We start from the raw sequence: 16,560 nt of genomic DNA, 5'->3' as shown, positions 1-16,560 counted from the left end.
TGACCTAAGTGATGCTGTGGCTACCCTTTTGCGGTGCCTGGAGGCTGTAGGGGCCTGAATGGGGGACAACAGGTTTCAACTGAACCCTGGTAAGACGGAGTGGCTGTGGGTACAGGGAGCCTCAAGATCTGGGAGTTTATCATCTTTGGTTCTTGACAGGTTGCACTATCCCAGACAGACCTGGTGTGTAATCTGGGGGTCCTCCTGGACTCACGACTCCTGTTCGAACAGCAGGTGGCAGTTGTGGCTAGGAGGGCCCATGCGCAACTTTGTGTTGTGCATCAGTTATGCCCCTTCCTTGATCGGGAGGCCCTCCACTCAGTCACTCATACCCTGGTCACCTCCCAGTTGGATTACTGCAATGCGCTCTACATTGCTACCCTTGAAGAGTATCTGGAAACTACAGCTGGCGCAGAATGCAGCAGCACAGACAGTTCTGAATGCCCCCGGGGGGCCCATATAACAACACTGTTACGCGCTGTCTCGCCCCTGTTATATCAGCCCGCCCCACTTGGTCCAGCAGAAGGGGCATGTTGCAAACTCCACCAGTCAAGGAATTTCGACTGGTGGGATCTAGGAAGAGGTCCTTTACTGCCGTGGCCCCCGTTCTGTAGAACAGCCTACCACCCGAGGTGCGGTGTGCCCCCACTCTTATGGCCTTCAGGAAGAGCATGAAATCTTGGCTATGCCAGGTGGCCTGTGGGCCGCATGGAGGCTCACACCAGTGGAAGTGGCTTGTGGGGTAATTGATTTTACTCCCCCATCATCTTGAATGTTTTTAGTTTTTTATGTATAGGGCTTGTTCTTGCAGTTTGACTTTTTAATTAATTAATGGGAGTATTTATTTTTTAAGTGTTTGTGGGTTTTACTTTCATTGTGAGCCGCCCAGGGTCACCCACTGGGGGAGATGGGTGGCATACAAATTTAATAAATAAATAAATAATATAAGAAGTTTGTTGTTGTAGTGTATTTTAATTAATATTTATTCTATTTTTACTGTAAGCCGCCCAGAGTCACTCTGTAGTGAGATGGGCGGTGACAAATTTGAAATATAAATAAATAAATAAATAGAAAACACAGAATTACATCATCAAATGAGATAGTCTGGAAAAAAACCCAACCATCTAAAAGAGCTGTAAATTACATGTTGAATATGGTGAACAGAACTTAAAATGTCAAGAAACAACGGGTAGTGCCAAATGCTGGTACAAAGCTCCTAACTGAAGTTCAGCATTAAGAAGCAGTTTTTCAGATCATGCTATATGTTAGCTTATTTCAGAGCACATTTCAGTTGTTTAATTTAGCAAGACATGGTCCTGCCATATCTGGCAACACTATCATCTATAGATCAGAACAATCTGATTTCAGAGAAGCCTTGACCTACTTGAGTTCTGGCCAGGAGAAGGAAGTAAGGGCAGACCATTCTGTTTGTTTTGCGCACCCTGGCCAAGTTCTTTTTTAATGTCTTCCCCCCCCTCCCCATTTTCTTTCATTGAAATGAAGGGAAGAGATTTAAGTAATCAATTTTAATCCTGTAAAACCGGCATAAATTTGCAGCAAGTTTGAGAATATGCTGGCAAGCAAGAAGAGAGTTTGGAACCACAGCTTACTGATATGCCTTGACTGTTTTTTTTTTTTTAATTCAAAGAAAACAGAAGCATGTATTTTCTTGTCGGTTTTTTTTTTTCCCTCTTGCCCCTCTCAAGAGATGGCTACATTTCTGTATTTCTATTCGGCCTTTCCTTGAGGATCCTAATCCCATCGGCTTATTTTGTAAATATAATGTTAACCAATTGTTTGGCTGCTGCTTTATATTACTGTTTCTTTGCTTGTTATAATTATTCAGCCAGTTTTCTCCTGTTTACCCCTCTTGTTTTTGACTATGTCTAAATTGTTTTATACTAAGGGGAATGATACAGAAAAAAATATATAATCTTTTTTTTTCCAGGCCAAGAAACATTATGGTATACAATTGTACAACGGGTGGCACTAATCCCTTTCATTGGGGTGAAGTTGGTAGGCCTCTTTTTTTTCCTCTCATAATTAGTTCATTGTAAAAATAGCTTATATAGAAAGCCATGTACCAAGTTAGACTCAGTTTGAACTACTTTTAAAAATAGCCATGATTCTCCTTAATTTGGCTGTATTTTCCCTGCTTTCTGGACATAAGTAACATCTGAAGGGTTTTTTTTGTTTTTGCTCTTTCTGTGAATAGATGACCCAGTTCTAGGATCATCTTTAAAAATATATACAACTGACTCAAAGAGGTGGAGTATTTTGCTACATGTATTTTAAATTATACTCAATTGAACAGAACACTTGAGAAATGAGAAACTTTATTTGATCAGTGCGACACCAATGTCTGCTGAATCAAGTAGCTTCATGTTCAGTAGGAGATACAAAGTTACACAAGTTTTATTCACCTGTGTATATACTGCAATTTCACAGGTGCAGAAAAAATAGCCTTAAGAAACTATAAAACTAAGCAAATTTGCATATTGTATATAAGTCACAGAATTTCATTTTTATAATAGAAATGCACTGATACTGAACTCTTAACATTTTTTGGAACAGCGTTCACATATCTGTGGCTTTACTTAGCATTTGAATTATGGTGTATGGCTGTATAGCATTTCTGATTAGGACAGATTACAAAACAAGAATACTATGTAAGACACAAGAAATAAGTGTTTGAGCCTGCATAGTATTTGCTGATGTCACTTACATATTAGGCAGCTGAGGAGAAAAGTCAAGTTTTACTTATATCCCATTAGCTCATATGCTGCCAGTGTAATAAGCTGAAATTCATACTGTCACTGACATCTAAAAGCATCATCCAATATTTGAGATTTAGCCTACTGTTTTAGTTTCTAAACTTTTCTAACTCCATGAGGTATTGATTTCTAGTATTTCCCAGAAGTCATTTGAAACTTAAGAAACTGTCTGTTCTAGGCATTAGCCTACAGGTAACATCTCCCATCTACAGTTCTTTGGATGGATTTTGTGGGTGGAAAAAGAACAATTTGTATTTTTTCTATTGATTTATTTCTATAGGGAAAAAATTGGCTGACTTTATTAAGGTTAGGATAGGAGAAAGTATCAATTAAGATCCGTAGGGCAAGAATCTAACATATTTTATGTAGTGAGTTTGTTCATTTTAACTTGAATGTGTTATACAGTATATCTTAATTTTGAAATATTGCTTTAATGCAACATGCCTGGGTCTTATATGATTATGTAAATTACAGGAAGTTAAGCCTATGAAACTCTGTTCTCATTTATTCCCACAGATTTAATAATTAAGAAAAAGGGGGAAAGTTAAAAAGTGATGCTTAGGTATATAAACAAGTCCAATGAGAAAGAATTGTAATTTGACGAATAGTTTAATTGAATAAAATGCTTTAACTTTGTTAGTTAATGAAGTATGTGTAGGAAATATGTAGTTTAATTCAGTGGGAATAGTACTATCTGTTGTGATGTCCATGGAAGTCCAGTACATTTACATGGTTATTATCAAAGCTGTTACACAACTTTTCTTTCTTAGAATACCATGTAATATCCACTTTCAAGAGGAATCCTCTCGAACAGGCCTTCAGACGGCCCAATGTAAATCTAACCTCCAATCACCTTTTATATCACTACTGGATTGCTGTAAGCCATAAGGCCCCAGCATTCCTGTATGATATCTACCTCAGGATTACAGGAAGAAACCCAAGGTAATGGTGACTAGCTCTGCTTTGTGTTCCTCTAGCTTTTTACAACCCATGCTTACACAATTAACACTTTTTTTTCTTTTTTGTAATTATGGTTGAATGGAATGTTAAATCCATAGAAGTGTTCAAATCCAAGTCTGCTGTTTTCTGGCAACAGTGAAAATGGTGTAGTATGGAGTAGTTAACCCATTAAGATGTCTAGAGATGATTGGATTAATTCTTTGAACAAGAGCTATTCAGAACATTTTGACCCTTATTTTTCCTACAGAATGTTACCTAAATTTGATATTCAAGAGGAATCCTTTAGAACAAGCAATCAGGCGTCCCAATCTTAAAATCCAGTCCAACCCCTTTATTCATCATTATTGGACTACAGTCGGTCACATACTTCCTGCGTTCTTATACGATGTTGTTCTCAGGTTGACAGGTCAGAAACCGTGGTAAGAAAGAAAGGGCTAATTTTTTGCTAAAAGTGATGGAAGCTTGGTGGCAGTTTAGATCAATGGCATGAGCTTTTTATCTTAGATTTACTAATAGAAGAACCAACAATAACAGTAAAAGAGCTGGATGTTTTTGGGCCTTAGTGGCTGATAGTTTGCTTTATTAGAGTGATCAGTCCGGCAGTTACTAAGCTCTTCAAATCATCCTACTCTAGCACTGTTATTGAAAATTATAAGCTAAAATGAATGGGGAGGGGAAGGGGATAGAAGAGATGCTAAAACTATGGTGCACATGAATTTTTTTTTAATGGATGATGTAGGTAATTTAGAACATATTTTATATCACCATCATTTGGCTTATAATTCTTTTGGCTTAGGAATTTTTTTAAGTGGGCAAAATGTATACTTTTACTGCTCAAAATTGCATATTTTTTCTCTATCTTAACATTTTAAAATGGCAACATTTTCAAGCTTTCTTTTGCAGAATTGCTGTTCAAACTGCACAGCCTCCATCCCCAAAAATCTGAAGGAACAGAAGATATGTCAAGTTGTATTATTTCAGTAGATTAGTATTTGGAGAGGAGAAGGAAGCTATATATCTTTATTTGTAAATATAAATACACATAAACACACACATACAAAGTCAAAGATTGTGTGTGTGTCTGTTCATGTGTGTGTGTGTGTATGAGAAAATGATGTCTGACTTTGGGAACTCTCATCATTTCTCTTACAGCATTAACATACTGTTCTAAGTGTTAGGAAATCATTTTAGTATGCACACAGCTTACATTTTTGTCATAATTATTTTAGGTAATTCCTTTCATTTTGACCATAGTGTAGACACTAAGTAAAGGCAAGAAATAGAATTGAATGGGTCTGTAATATCTTCCCAAGTCCATAAACTGCAATTTTAATAATTGTACTCTTCAGAACAACTTCCCCATAAAGGATACTGAGCACCTGGTAGTATCTTTGTTGTCATTTTAGCCATGATATTAAGAATAGGAGTCTTCTTTACTTTCCTAAAAGAAAGTTCTAGAGTGGAGAACTTTTTTTTCCATTCCCAGAAGCTATTCTCCCCCACCCACAGCCATTGTGTAATACAGCATTCAGATGTAACTCAGGTTTTAACTTAATATACTATATTTGAAGTCCGTAAAACATGTTTTAGCAGGTGACATCACTTGGATGACTTTGTTTTGGTTTGGAAGCTAAGCAGGGGTTAGGTTTGATTACTTCTTCAATAGGAGACCACCAGATAATGGCAGGTGCTATAAACATATACCCCAAAAGAAGACTGACAAACTACTTACATACTATTAACACGAAAAATACATGGACGTATCCATGTTAAACTGAGGTCATTTTAAATCCTTGACTCTAATCATGGGGGAGGTGGGTTTGGGTTTAAAATGAATATATATATATATATATATGTGCTTGCATTTCCGAAACATGCTTGCATACTAACTGGTAGCTATATCTGTTAAAACATACCAGCTTGAACTAATAATTTATCCCACAAACCCTGCAGACTACCTGCTACAAGAAAATTAGATTCCTGTTTAATGATGAACATACGCACTTATAAAATGCTATGTCTCTGGCCTTGTTTACACTGAAATTCTATCAAACAAAGTAGAAGTGGTTCATTGTAAAAATTAGATAGGATCTATCTTTCAGTATGTCTTCTAATCTAGAATTAGTTTTTAGTGAGCTGAAATATAATGATTTTCGGTGAGATAAACATTTTTATTATTTGAAAACTTGGCACATTTTGGAACTGGGGACTGTAAAATCAGAAAACCAGATCATCATCTCTCCAGAAGATTATGATCATATAGCATCTTTGGTGGCCAAATGCTAGTCCTCTGCATCAAGCTTACTTTAGACATGCATACATTTATTTTGGGAGAAGTGAGAAAGCTGTTTGAAGTAATCTATTTCCTGCTGAAATTGTTTAATAAAACAGTCTAATGATTTTACAGGTGAGGTAGAATATGTACACCCAAGTAAGTTTACAACCTCCAGCTGTAATTCATGCTGTTCAATATCAAACACTCCCTTTGAGATTGTGTCCTAATGTGTAAATTAGACATCCAAGTAGGAATCAATTTCTGCTTCTGTTATTTATGAAAGATGCTGAATTAGTTTATCATAACATTTATTAGAGTACAATAAAAGGCCAGGTGAACATTATGAATATATTTTTAGTTGCCTATAAATGTGGTAAAAGCAATCTGTGGTACCCCCAGTTTGCTTAATTAATTAATGAAAAACATTTACATAGCCACCCATCTTATATCAAACTCTGAGCAGCTGCCAACCAGTTATAATTCTCAGCATCCCAGATGGCCAGGTCAATATGAGGATGTTTGGAATTTTAGCTCAGCAACATCTGCTACAGGTCCTTGCCTGCTTACCCCTGTTAAAGCAAAACATCTGTATGACCTCAATAACTTAGTAATGCCCCGGTCCTGTTTGGGGAAGCTGTGTTTGTGGCTTCTGATTAAATTTAGTTCAAGCATTTGTTTAATTGTTCACACACACACACAGCATATTATATAATTTTGTCAAGCATTGGGGCATTTCACATGGTACATTTTCATTTCTTTGCCAGGCAAAGAAATCCAGTGTAACTTTCTATGATGAAAAGTGGGACTAGATTATTGTTTAGCCTAGCAGTGGTTTATCCTAGCAATCCTTTCAGGCTTTTGGCTAGTTTAACTATTTGAGATTATTATTGTTGACAAAGTTGTATATTATATAAATGAGACACTGGTTTTGCATGTTTCAATATGAAAGCTTTTTTTTTTCATCTGGGCATAGAAGTGTAGGGCATAGAAAAATCAAAGGCCAGATCCACAGTTGCATTAAACTTGTGATGCAGTTTGTTTGAAGTATCAAATAACTATATTGTCATGCTATCTAATAGTGGAAAGAAGGGGATTATAAATAAGAAATATAATCCACTTAATTCATCTTGTTCAGTGCTGATCATAAACAAAACATTTATTTATAAGCTACCCTTCAGTAAAAGGCCTCCAGATAGCAAATAGCATTAGAAAATGTTATTTTCTTTATATAATTTATGTCCTACCTTTTAGCCAAACATAGTATTCAGCAGTTAATAATAATATGGGGAACAATGTAACACAATTAAAAAATGAAAACAAAAATAGAATACAGCAGTAAAAATATGAAAAAAATTCCTAGGAAAAAAACACTGCTTTAATGTATTAAGGATAACAGAGGGCTCATGCCTCACCTTTGGCAGGGAGTTTCAAAGGTTGGGAGCAACCACAAAGAACATTTTCTGTTATTCTCCCAACAACACTGCAGGTCAAAATTCCCAAGTATTTTGTTTCAAATAACCTGATCCCAAATCATACATGGTTTATAAGTCATAACCAATACTTTGAAGGGCTCCAGTAATAACATGCTATTAGTCCCAATCTATAGCCTGGGTGATGCAGCAACCTGTATCAATTGAGATTTCAAAATATGGCCCCACTCGAAACAAATTGCAGTAGTCTTAATGGGGTGGAACTAAGGTATTACATATTATGAATGTTAAATACTATATGGCAAGTCATTGTGAAAACCTTGCTTCTTTGGTTTGCAAACTTTAATCTTTGTGAAGGAACATCAGAGGATTCTAGAGTACTTTGTGAGACTAGCAGAATTCAGTATGTGGAAGTTCAATCATGCGGGAATTTTTTCTGAATAAGATATTTGGTTCTTGAATAAAGGTTTTCCATTTTGGGGATGTAAAATGTTGAATATATTCTATTATATGGTGACTTTCAGTTTTTGCAGGATTGTGATTAGGTTTGATAGGTCTGGATGTTTTCTGTGGTGACTAATTGTATTATGTAATTCATTAATCTTACAAAAGTAATATATAAGATTAGATTATTACTCAGATACTAATAATTCCACAAGTAATCAGTAACATGGGGAGTATTCATGCAAATGTACAGTGGTTCATAAGCAGATAAGCTCTATGAGGAGCATTCCCTGAAGAAAGGCTGTTTGTGAGTGTTTTCAGTTCATGAAAATTGTAATACTTAAGCATGCACAAAGATACCTACAAAATGTTCTAAAGGTAGGAAATCATTTTCCTTTCAGAATATTTTTAGAGAAGAGAAATTTAAGGGCTTTACATGAGTAAAAGATGATCAGAAATGCCTTTTTGGCTTAAGTCTCTTAAGTTATTGCCTGGCAATTATGATTTAAAATTGTTAATGTGAACGTTTATTGCCATAAAACTTAAATGCACATGTTTTATTCATATAGCTAAAATTTCACTAGCTTTTGTATAAAAGATATAACTAAATAGGGTATCACCTGAGGCAGTATACAAATAAGATGGAAAAAGAACAATGTGCTTATTTGTTTACATAATTTGTGTGGATTGATTACGTGCCATCAAACTGATGTCGACTTTTAGCAATCACATACATAGATTTTCTCCATGACAATCTGTCCCTAACCTGGTCCTTAAGGTCTTCCACCTGGAGTGATAATATTTAGAAAATAAAAGTGTTTTAATAAATAAACAATAGAACTATACAGAATATCACAAACTAAAATCGTAACAACCCAGTGAGTTAGACAATAAAATGAAAACAAACCGTAAAAATAAATTGTGACAGTGTTGAGAGAGAGGTCTTGATTGGAGTTGAAAAGTGAAATGTTCTCCAGGAAAGAACTACCATGTATATCTGAGGAGCTCAGCCTGAGACCCCAGGGCAGCTTTTATTTTGAGAAACAATCCAAAATGCCTCTTAGTGCCCTTTCCATAAACTCAGTTATATTTGTCTAATGAATTTTATATCATTAAGGACTCCTGTTTATAATAAGTTTTGTTGAGCTAGATATTGTACTTATAAATGTTTGAGAAGAAGAGCTCTCAGTTCTTCATAACATGGATGAGATGTGCAATTTCTCAGAAGCTCTTAAGATCCATTTGGAAAAGAATCTTAAAATTAGAAAACTATGGTATAGAGTTTCACTATTCTGAATTATCTGTCCAGAGGCTTGTTATTCATATTTGAGATGTATGTCTTCCTTTTAATAAATGCACTTCAAATTTTATTATTATTATTATTTTCAATAGAATTGTATTTGGCTATCCTCAATATAAACAAGTGACCATAATTGAATAAAAGAAACATGTCTTTCTAAAAGCAACCTTTTTTGATGCTGACTTTTCTCTTCCTCCTTCACCTTTCTATCTTCCTGGTGACCAGTGCCTTCTATTATAAGGTTCAGTCTTGAAATGAGTAAGGATCAGAATAGCTGTCAAATATGGTTCTACGGTTTGCATTGCTGGCTGTAGCGGCAACAAAAAAATATATGCAGAATTCATTCAGAGTTCATTGAATTCAAACTCAGAGATACTAGTATTTTAAAGCTATTTTTCAAGTTGATTCTACTAATAGAATGCACTGTATGCAAATGAAATACTGTTGCCTGACTTTGGCAATAAACATGAATAGAATATTTCTGCATATTAAGTAGTAAACATCTGAACCAACATGATGCAAAGCAATATTTATAACCAGTATTCAAAAGAAGATGGTTTTATAATGAAGCATTTGTTCCATGTTCTTTTTAATTTATAAATTAATGGGGAAAGGAGTATCCCCATATAAATTTCATCTGAATTGTTTGTGAATTCTAGTGTGTGACTGGCTTATAGAGGAATTGGCTTTTGAAGCATACACCAAAAATGCATTTGCTTTTGAAATATTTTCTTGCACAAAGACTGCTTTAACCAAACCAGAATGTTGCAGATAAATGTTTCTCATCTCCCTGCTCCTTCTGTCCCATCCACCCATGGAATAAACTACTAGGAATGATACTTTTTCCCTCCTCCTTCACTTCTCTTCATTTAAAAAGTATAAATATATATATTAGGGTTGTACAGAGCTTCAGATTCAAAAAGCTAATGTGATTTAGAGTGCAGTGTGATCCAAGGAAAAGCCACTGATTTAAAGGAGCTGCAACAGATGCTAAGTGTTTCCTTCAGATCTGCACAGCCCTAATTCATATACAGATTCTGGTGTTCATAATACTTCCTAAGAATAGGGCCTCAGCCCTTTCACAAAATTTTATTTAACATGCTATGCAGAAATACTCTACTTCTGAAAATTTTATTTCAATTTTTGGTATAATGAGCAAACTGAAGGATCCTGTGAAGGAACCTTCCTTCTAAGAGTTGAGTCACATTTTAAGTTGTGAATGTGATGTTCTTTAATAACACCTTTCCCTGGGCTATAGGATGATGAAAACAATAACACGTCTTCACAAAGCTATGCTGTTACTGGAGTATTTTACAAGTAATTCTTGGGACTGGAACACAGACAATGTCAATATGCTTATGAGCCAGCTGAGTCCTGAAGACAAAAAGGCAAGTTATGTTTGTGTTGCTTTGCTTGCTAACAATATAATACATAAGACATTTCAAAGAAGGAACAAAATGAAAACATAAGAAACTAATGAAAAGATAAAGCTGTAACATGATCCCCTTCCATAGTGCCTAGCTATGTTCTACTTTAGTTTTTCTGAAACAGTAAAATGCCAGATGTGTTCAATGCACTTATTTTCATAGTTAGTGCAACTAAATACAGATAGATCTGTGCATATGCTGCATTGGAATCACAGCTAAATTTTGTTGTAGTTAAATAAAGTTTTACTACATAGAGTAGTATACTCTGCATAGATTTAAAAAAAGGGTTTGATTTAAAAATAAAAACTCATACCTATTAAAACGTTAACATTAAGGTGGCTTGATTCAAACCCACTTAAGAATGATAATTGGATTGTATAAAAACCTTTTTTGTTTTGTTTTGGGGCGGATTGCAATAATTGCATATGCCCAAATTAAAGTACATGCTGATACATTTTTTGTAACTATCTGTGTATTCACTAAGAAAAGCAAGAAATGACTTTGGAGTTATTCAGCCTAGATGCAAGAACTCTACATAATTACTATTGCTGTAGTCCCAGTGACATAGGTAAATAATTCCATTGAACTCTGAATAAACATTTATAGGAATTAATTGTTAAACTTTCAAATGCATGATACAACCAGTATTCACACAGACACTTTTTATTTTTATTGTTTGAAAGGTCTGGGTGGAAAATACCATTTGATCTGTCCTTTTTTTTTTCTTCTGGGCAAAGGCAGGTTGTTTGGATATCCTCCATAACATTCTCAAAATGAGTCCCAAGTTTGTAGCTGGTTTAGTTTGAAAACAGGAAGAGTGTCCAATTTGTTTATGAGGGAGCTATTCTTCCAAAATATTTAGTAATCAAAAGTTCTATATGATCAAGATAAATACATGGTTTTTGCACCCTGTCAGTCTTTATTCCAGAACAAGAAACATATCTAGTAAAACTAAAGTTCTGTAGACCCGTGTTCCAAATTTTGATGCATTTTTACATTTGTTTTAGGTAAATTATGTTTATATTTCCAGGGGCTGTCTGTTGTCCATGCATGATGCCAATGAAAATGTAATTAGAGATTGATCTTGGTATCAAATATTTATTAGAGAACTATTTTGTTTTGAGCTTGGAACAAAGCAGCCCAACTCAAAGCATTCTGTCAAAACATTTTGGATTGGCTGTGTTCCATTGGAATGAAGCTTGAAAAGTTTCAAATTTTCCAACCATAGGAAACAATAGGATATTGGAACAAACCACTTGGTCTCTTGTGTATAACAAGGACCTCTGTAATAGGTAGAATGGCAATTACTATGTTTTCATAGTAACATACTGTACAACCTTTTTTTGCATTTGGGGTATATATGGTCCATATATGTGTATGTAACTGTTGTGCTCTAGTAATATAACTTTGTCTCTCTGCTGACAACACTTTGCTTCTGAGCTTTAGGGTCATGTGTGTAGCACATTATTTAGTAGTGATCCTTCTCCCTTTCCTTTTGCACATAACCCATACATAAACTCATTCATTTAATTTTATGTATTAATAAACTAGAGGATCCTGGGTTGGTTTGCAAACAGTTGTTGTTATGAATAACTTCAAGAGTAGTCTAAGATAAATGCTGCTGTCTTTTTATCTAAGTTTTATCTAAGTTAGAGTCAGTTTCTAATGCTGAATAAAATATGGCAAAAAGGTTTCATAAGGTTCTTTAGCAGTCAGTGTTCTGTTACTTTGTTGGTATTCCACTACAAATAGTAACAGCGGGCTCAAAACTGGTAATTTAAAAAAATATCTTTAATATTAAAATAAGGCGATTTTGAAATCTTGATGGCTTTAGTGTTTTCTCTTTATTGAAATTTGCAAAGTAGGGGAGAATCTTGACAGGTTAGTTTCCACTAAAACGTGCCTACCTACAAGACAGTTGTTGTCAGCATGCTTTTTATGTAATTGTGTCTGTGATTATTAGAAGGGATCCAAGAGTCTCATTTTATTTCTGAAGTCAGTATTATGGATCATTTGTGCAGGTTAAATTAGTCCTTGAAGTAGGTGGGTGATGTTTTTTTTGTTTTGGGTTTTTTTTACTAAGAAACAATGTTTCATCCATTGTAGTCTTGATTTGAGTTTAAAGCAATGTTTTGTAATATGTACCTTGTTTGTTTAATTTACCAGGCATTTAATTTTGATGTTCGGCAGTTACATTGGGCAGAATATATGGAAAATTACTGCATGGGAACAAAGAAGTATGTACTGAATGAAGAAATGTCTGGTCTCCCAGCAGCTCGGAAACACTTAAATAAGTATGTGGGTTTGACTTCTTTATTCCATAAATTAATATGTATTTATGTTGACCATACTAAAGTTAAAATGGTGATGTAATTTTTATGTGAGTGTCAGGAAATGCATGAAGGTAGGCCATTGTAACTCTTTTATTAGTTAATACTAATCAACTTACTTACACTTATTTGCTGCAAATATTCAGATCCTCAATTGATGTTTCTATTGTAATCATTTCAAAAAATGCTAAACAGATGATGTGGAAAAATAATATAGGTGCCCAAGACTCCCACATTTGTTGCCTGTCTCTTTTGCGTGAAAAATGCAAATGGGAGCCTTGCTGACCTCTTAAGTTGGGGGGGAAGCTGGAAAGTTATAATACATTTTTTATAATTCTTTCAAATGCAGGTTATCTTGTAATTCTTCGTATGTGCCCTCTATGGGAAAAGGTTATATTCTTGCAAGTATAGAGCATAGGAATTGCATAAAAGTCTATGTATGAGGGGAGAATTCTGTGATATGAAAGGAAATCTCTACTGCAGAACAATGTAGTTTACTGATGTGTAGATTTTATAGAACTAGACTGTTGCAATATCAATAACAAAATCCATTTTCCATACAGTACTGTAAAAAATTTCCTTTCTGATGAAATAGAAATGACACAAAGAGTATGTTCTGTTTCATCTTAAAGCTGTTATATGCTTATTTGCCATTTTGTTATGTTTTCCACACCTGTTTTTTTTTTTCTTTTTCTTGATTTGATTCATCTCTAGGCTAAGGAACATACGGTATGGCTTCAATACAGTACTTGTAATCCTCATCTGGCGAATTTTCATTGCAAGATCCCAAATGGCAAGAAACATCTGGTATTTTGTTGTTAGCCTATGTTACAAGTTCCTCTCTTACTTCAGAGCATCCAGCACTATGAGATACTAGAGATGACAATTCTAGCATTAGGACATCTATGCATTTGGTGGTCTAATGGCACAAAGCCGTATAATATACCTACTCATCTTGTCTTTTGTAAAAACATGAAATATTAGATCTGGATTGTGAAATACAGTTCATGTGATGCTTAATTGTGTATTTCTGTGAAGATTATATGGCTGATCTGGATCAATCTGTCATTTGGCAAATATGTAGGTAAAATATCCAAGCAGATTTAATATCTCTGTATGAGGAAAATGTTAGGCCATTGACCAGTGTAACTGCAATTCTGGAATGCATTCAATTAAAATCTGCCTTAACATAGTAAACTTAATTTTTATTGCAAATAAGCGCATTTAGATAAGGTAAACAAATTATTCTCTTAGGTGGCAATTTATTTCAGACTTTTAATCACAGTGGACTATTCTGGTTAATCTTATGAGAGATATGTCCTTGTAAATTATTTAAACTGGGCATTCTGTTAACCTTTCCTTCTTAGCTCTTTTCCAGGGACTCTTAACTGTACAAAAATTATTAAAAGAAGTTGAAAATCTTTTCTGGGGGTCTGCTGTTACAAGTGCACCTACAGATCCAGATTAATCCATAGGAAATGGGTTAACTGTCCACCACTGAGAACTAGACCACAAGCATTAGAATATTTATTTGAACACTGTTTCCCTCAGCTATTTCTTAAGCCCACTATCCAACTAAAAAGGCAGAATTCTTTTAAGAAGAAAACTGCTATTAGTACACCGTATTTTATCCCCAAGCTTTCTGAATTATGACTAAAAAACAGGGTGCAAAAAGAAAATGATGAAAAAAGTGAATTTGTCGCTTAAGATACAGGCAAGAGAAACTGTCATTGCAGATCAGGAATTTGAAATCTGAATAGGAAATACCTTTGTTCCCTGTATTACCCATATAATTTAAAAGTAAATTATCAAATGCTTTCTTTTAAAGCTATGGAGTCAGTATATTTATGCTAAAGAAGTTCAGTAGTTTCAGTAAAAATAGTTGAAACAAAAATGTAGAAAATGGGAACTGTTGAATAATTCTTCCTTGGGCAAATACCTTTTTCTATATGTTTAAATTGATTTAGCAGAGAACATGCATTTGCAACTGTCCCCAATAAAATATAGATTTGAATTATACTATATTTAAAATATGCTTTTTAAATCTCAATGGCATACAATTCTGTGCTCACTTAGATGTTTTATTTGCTATAATCCACATTTCTAGGTGTAGTATGGGATAAACTGATAAACTTCTACTATATCTATTTTTATTACTATGCTTAAGTAAATTGTGAATGAATCATACATTTATGCACAAGAGTATGTGTCCTGCACTTACTATTCCATATTCAAAGCTTATTATGCCACTGTTAAAATCTTCCATATAATTGTGCTTCTACTTTTAAAAAGAAAGCTTCCTTGTTAAAATTTAAATATTTTTCTCATAGTTAATAATATGATTTTTTAAACAAAAGATAAATGTGCATATAATATTTACAGGGATACAAAATATTGCATGGTCAAGGACCACACCCTTAAAGAGTGTGTGAGACTGCTGTTGCAATGGTGGAATACAATAAATTGTGAACTTTGTGATGTAACATTTTACCATTTATTTGCAACATCCTTACTATATCGGTCTGTCACAGTTGCTCCCTAAGTTCTTCCTCATTGGATCTGATCATTTATATATCAATTTAGCACATTGGAATAGTGTCTGGAATTTAACATGCAAGAGAGTGTGTGTGTGTGCGTGCGTGCGCGCATGTGTACGCATGTGTAATAAATTTTGGTGAGGCCATTGAATGTTACTTAGGTAGTCATTCTTTTCTTCTATCTTGTTTTATGGAATAAATTATAAGTTTCCTTAAAACAAATAACAGATGAGAAATGACACAATTCTCCATAACATAATTTTTTTATGTCACAAATCTTTTAGCATTCCACACATCTAGGTGATCCATGTTTTTTTTATATCTAGATATTGTCATGCTGTTCATGCTAATATAGCAGTATCAGTATCAATTGTTTCAAACCTAAAATAAAAATCTGTAATTTTGGATATTAGCCTGAAAAGTTTCAAAATTCCAAAGAAATTGTCAAATCTGAAATCTGTGAGAAAAAGGCATTATGAAGCAGATCCCTTGAATATGCTAGAATTTAGAATTAGAGCTATTTCTCTGCAGTGTGAGTCCCTACTGTAGAAATAGATTTTAGAAACAGCATTTTAAATCATTTTTTTAAATAAAAAATATTTGGGTGCCTTTGTCTGTAAGCCAAAAATAAACCAATTCCTGAATATTGCATTTGTTGAATTTATAAGGTAGTTTAAGCTAAATGTGAAATTTTAATTGAAAGTATCATGTGAAATAGTTAGAACTAAATGTACTAATGTTTTGCTTTAGACTGTCTGTGGTGTACCAGTAAACTTCTGAAGATGAGAAAAAGATAATAAGTAGCACATCATTACCAATTTTTCTACATTGGAAGGGGAGGACAAAATAGAGGGATTGGTCATTGGATCCAGGGAGTGATGTAAGAGAGTGCCTGAAATTTCACCAAAACTTTGTTTCAGTGGTATAATACTTCTTCAGAAATTCATTTGCATAAATGGAAGGCTTACTTACGAACTTCTCAGCTCATTTTTAGCTATGATTATTACCACTTAACACATATTTTAAAAAAACAAACAATTGTGCATTAGTTAAGACAAATTCTGAATGGTTTGTGTCACAGTA

General features: G+C 34.3%; 1 protein-coding gene across 5 annotated transcripts in view; it reads left to right on the top strand.

The window, feature by feature from the left end:
* Positions 1–16,121, top strand: part of FAR1 (fatty acyl-CoA reductase 1) — a 53,356-nt gene extending 37,235 nt beyond the window's left edge. For 3 of the 5 annotated variants that reach the window (XM_025173284.2, XM_088145893.1, XM_025173282.2), the window contains 5 exons: positions 1,949–2,016; positions 3,545–3,716; positions 10,442–10,571; positions 12,777–12,904; positions 13,655–16,121. In XM_025173284.2, coding sequence (XP_025029052.1) covers positions 1,949–2,016; positions 3,545–3,716; positions 10,442–10,571; positions 12,777–12,904; positions 13,655–13,817 — 661 coding nt within the window. In that variant the 3' untranslated portion in view covers positions 13,818–16,121. Of the gene's footprint in view, positions 1–1,948; positions 2,017–3,544; positions 3,717–3,981; positions 4,154–10,441; positions 10,572–12,776; positions 12,905–13,654 lie in introns of all 5 variants that reach the window. The other 2 variants (XM_025173283.2, XM_025173281.2) reach the window with 1 other exon arrangement.
* Positions 16,122–16,560: the final 439 nt, after the last annotated feature.

The sequence above is a fragment of the Python bivittatus genome, unplaced genomic scaffold (assembly GCF_059951505.1).
Source record: "Python bivittatus isolate LINGU-HERP-01145 unplaced genomic scaffold, Pbiv_v1 ctg000480_np1212, whole genome shotgun sequence".
Taxonomy (NCBI): domain Eukaryota; kingdom Metazoa; phylum Chordata; class Lepidosauria; order Squamata; family Pythonidae; genus Python; species Python bivittatus.
The sequence above is the reverse complement of the archived record's forward strand: the minus strand, read 5'-3'. Positions and strand labels throughout refer to the sequence as shown.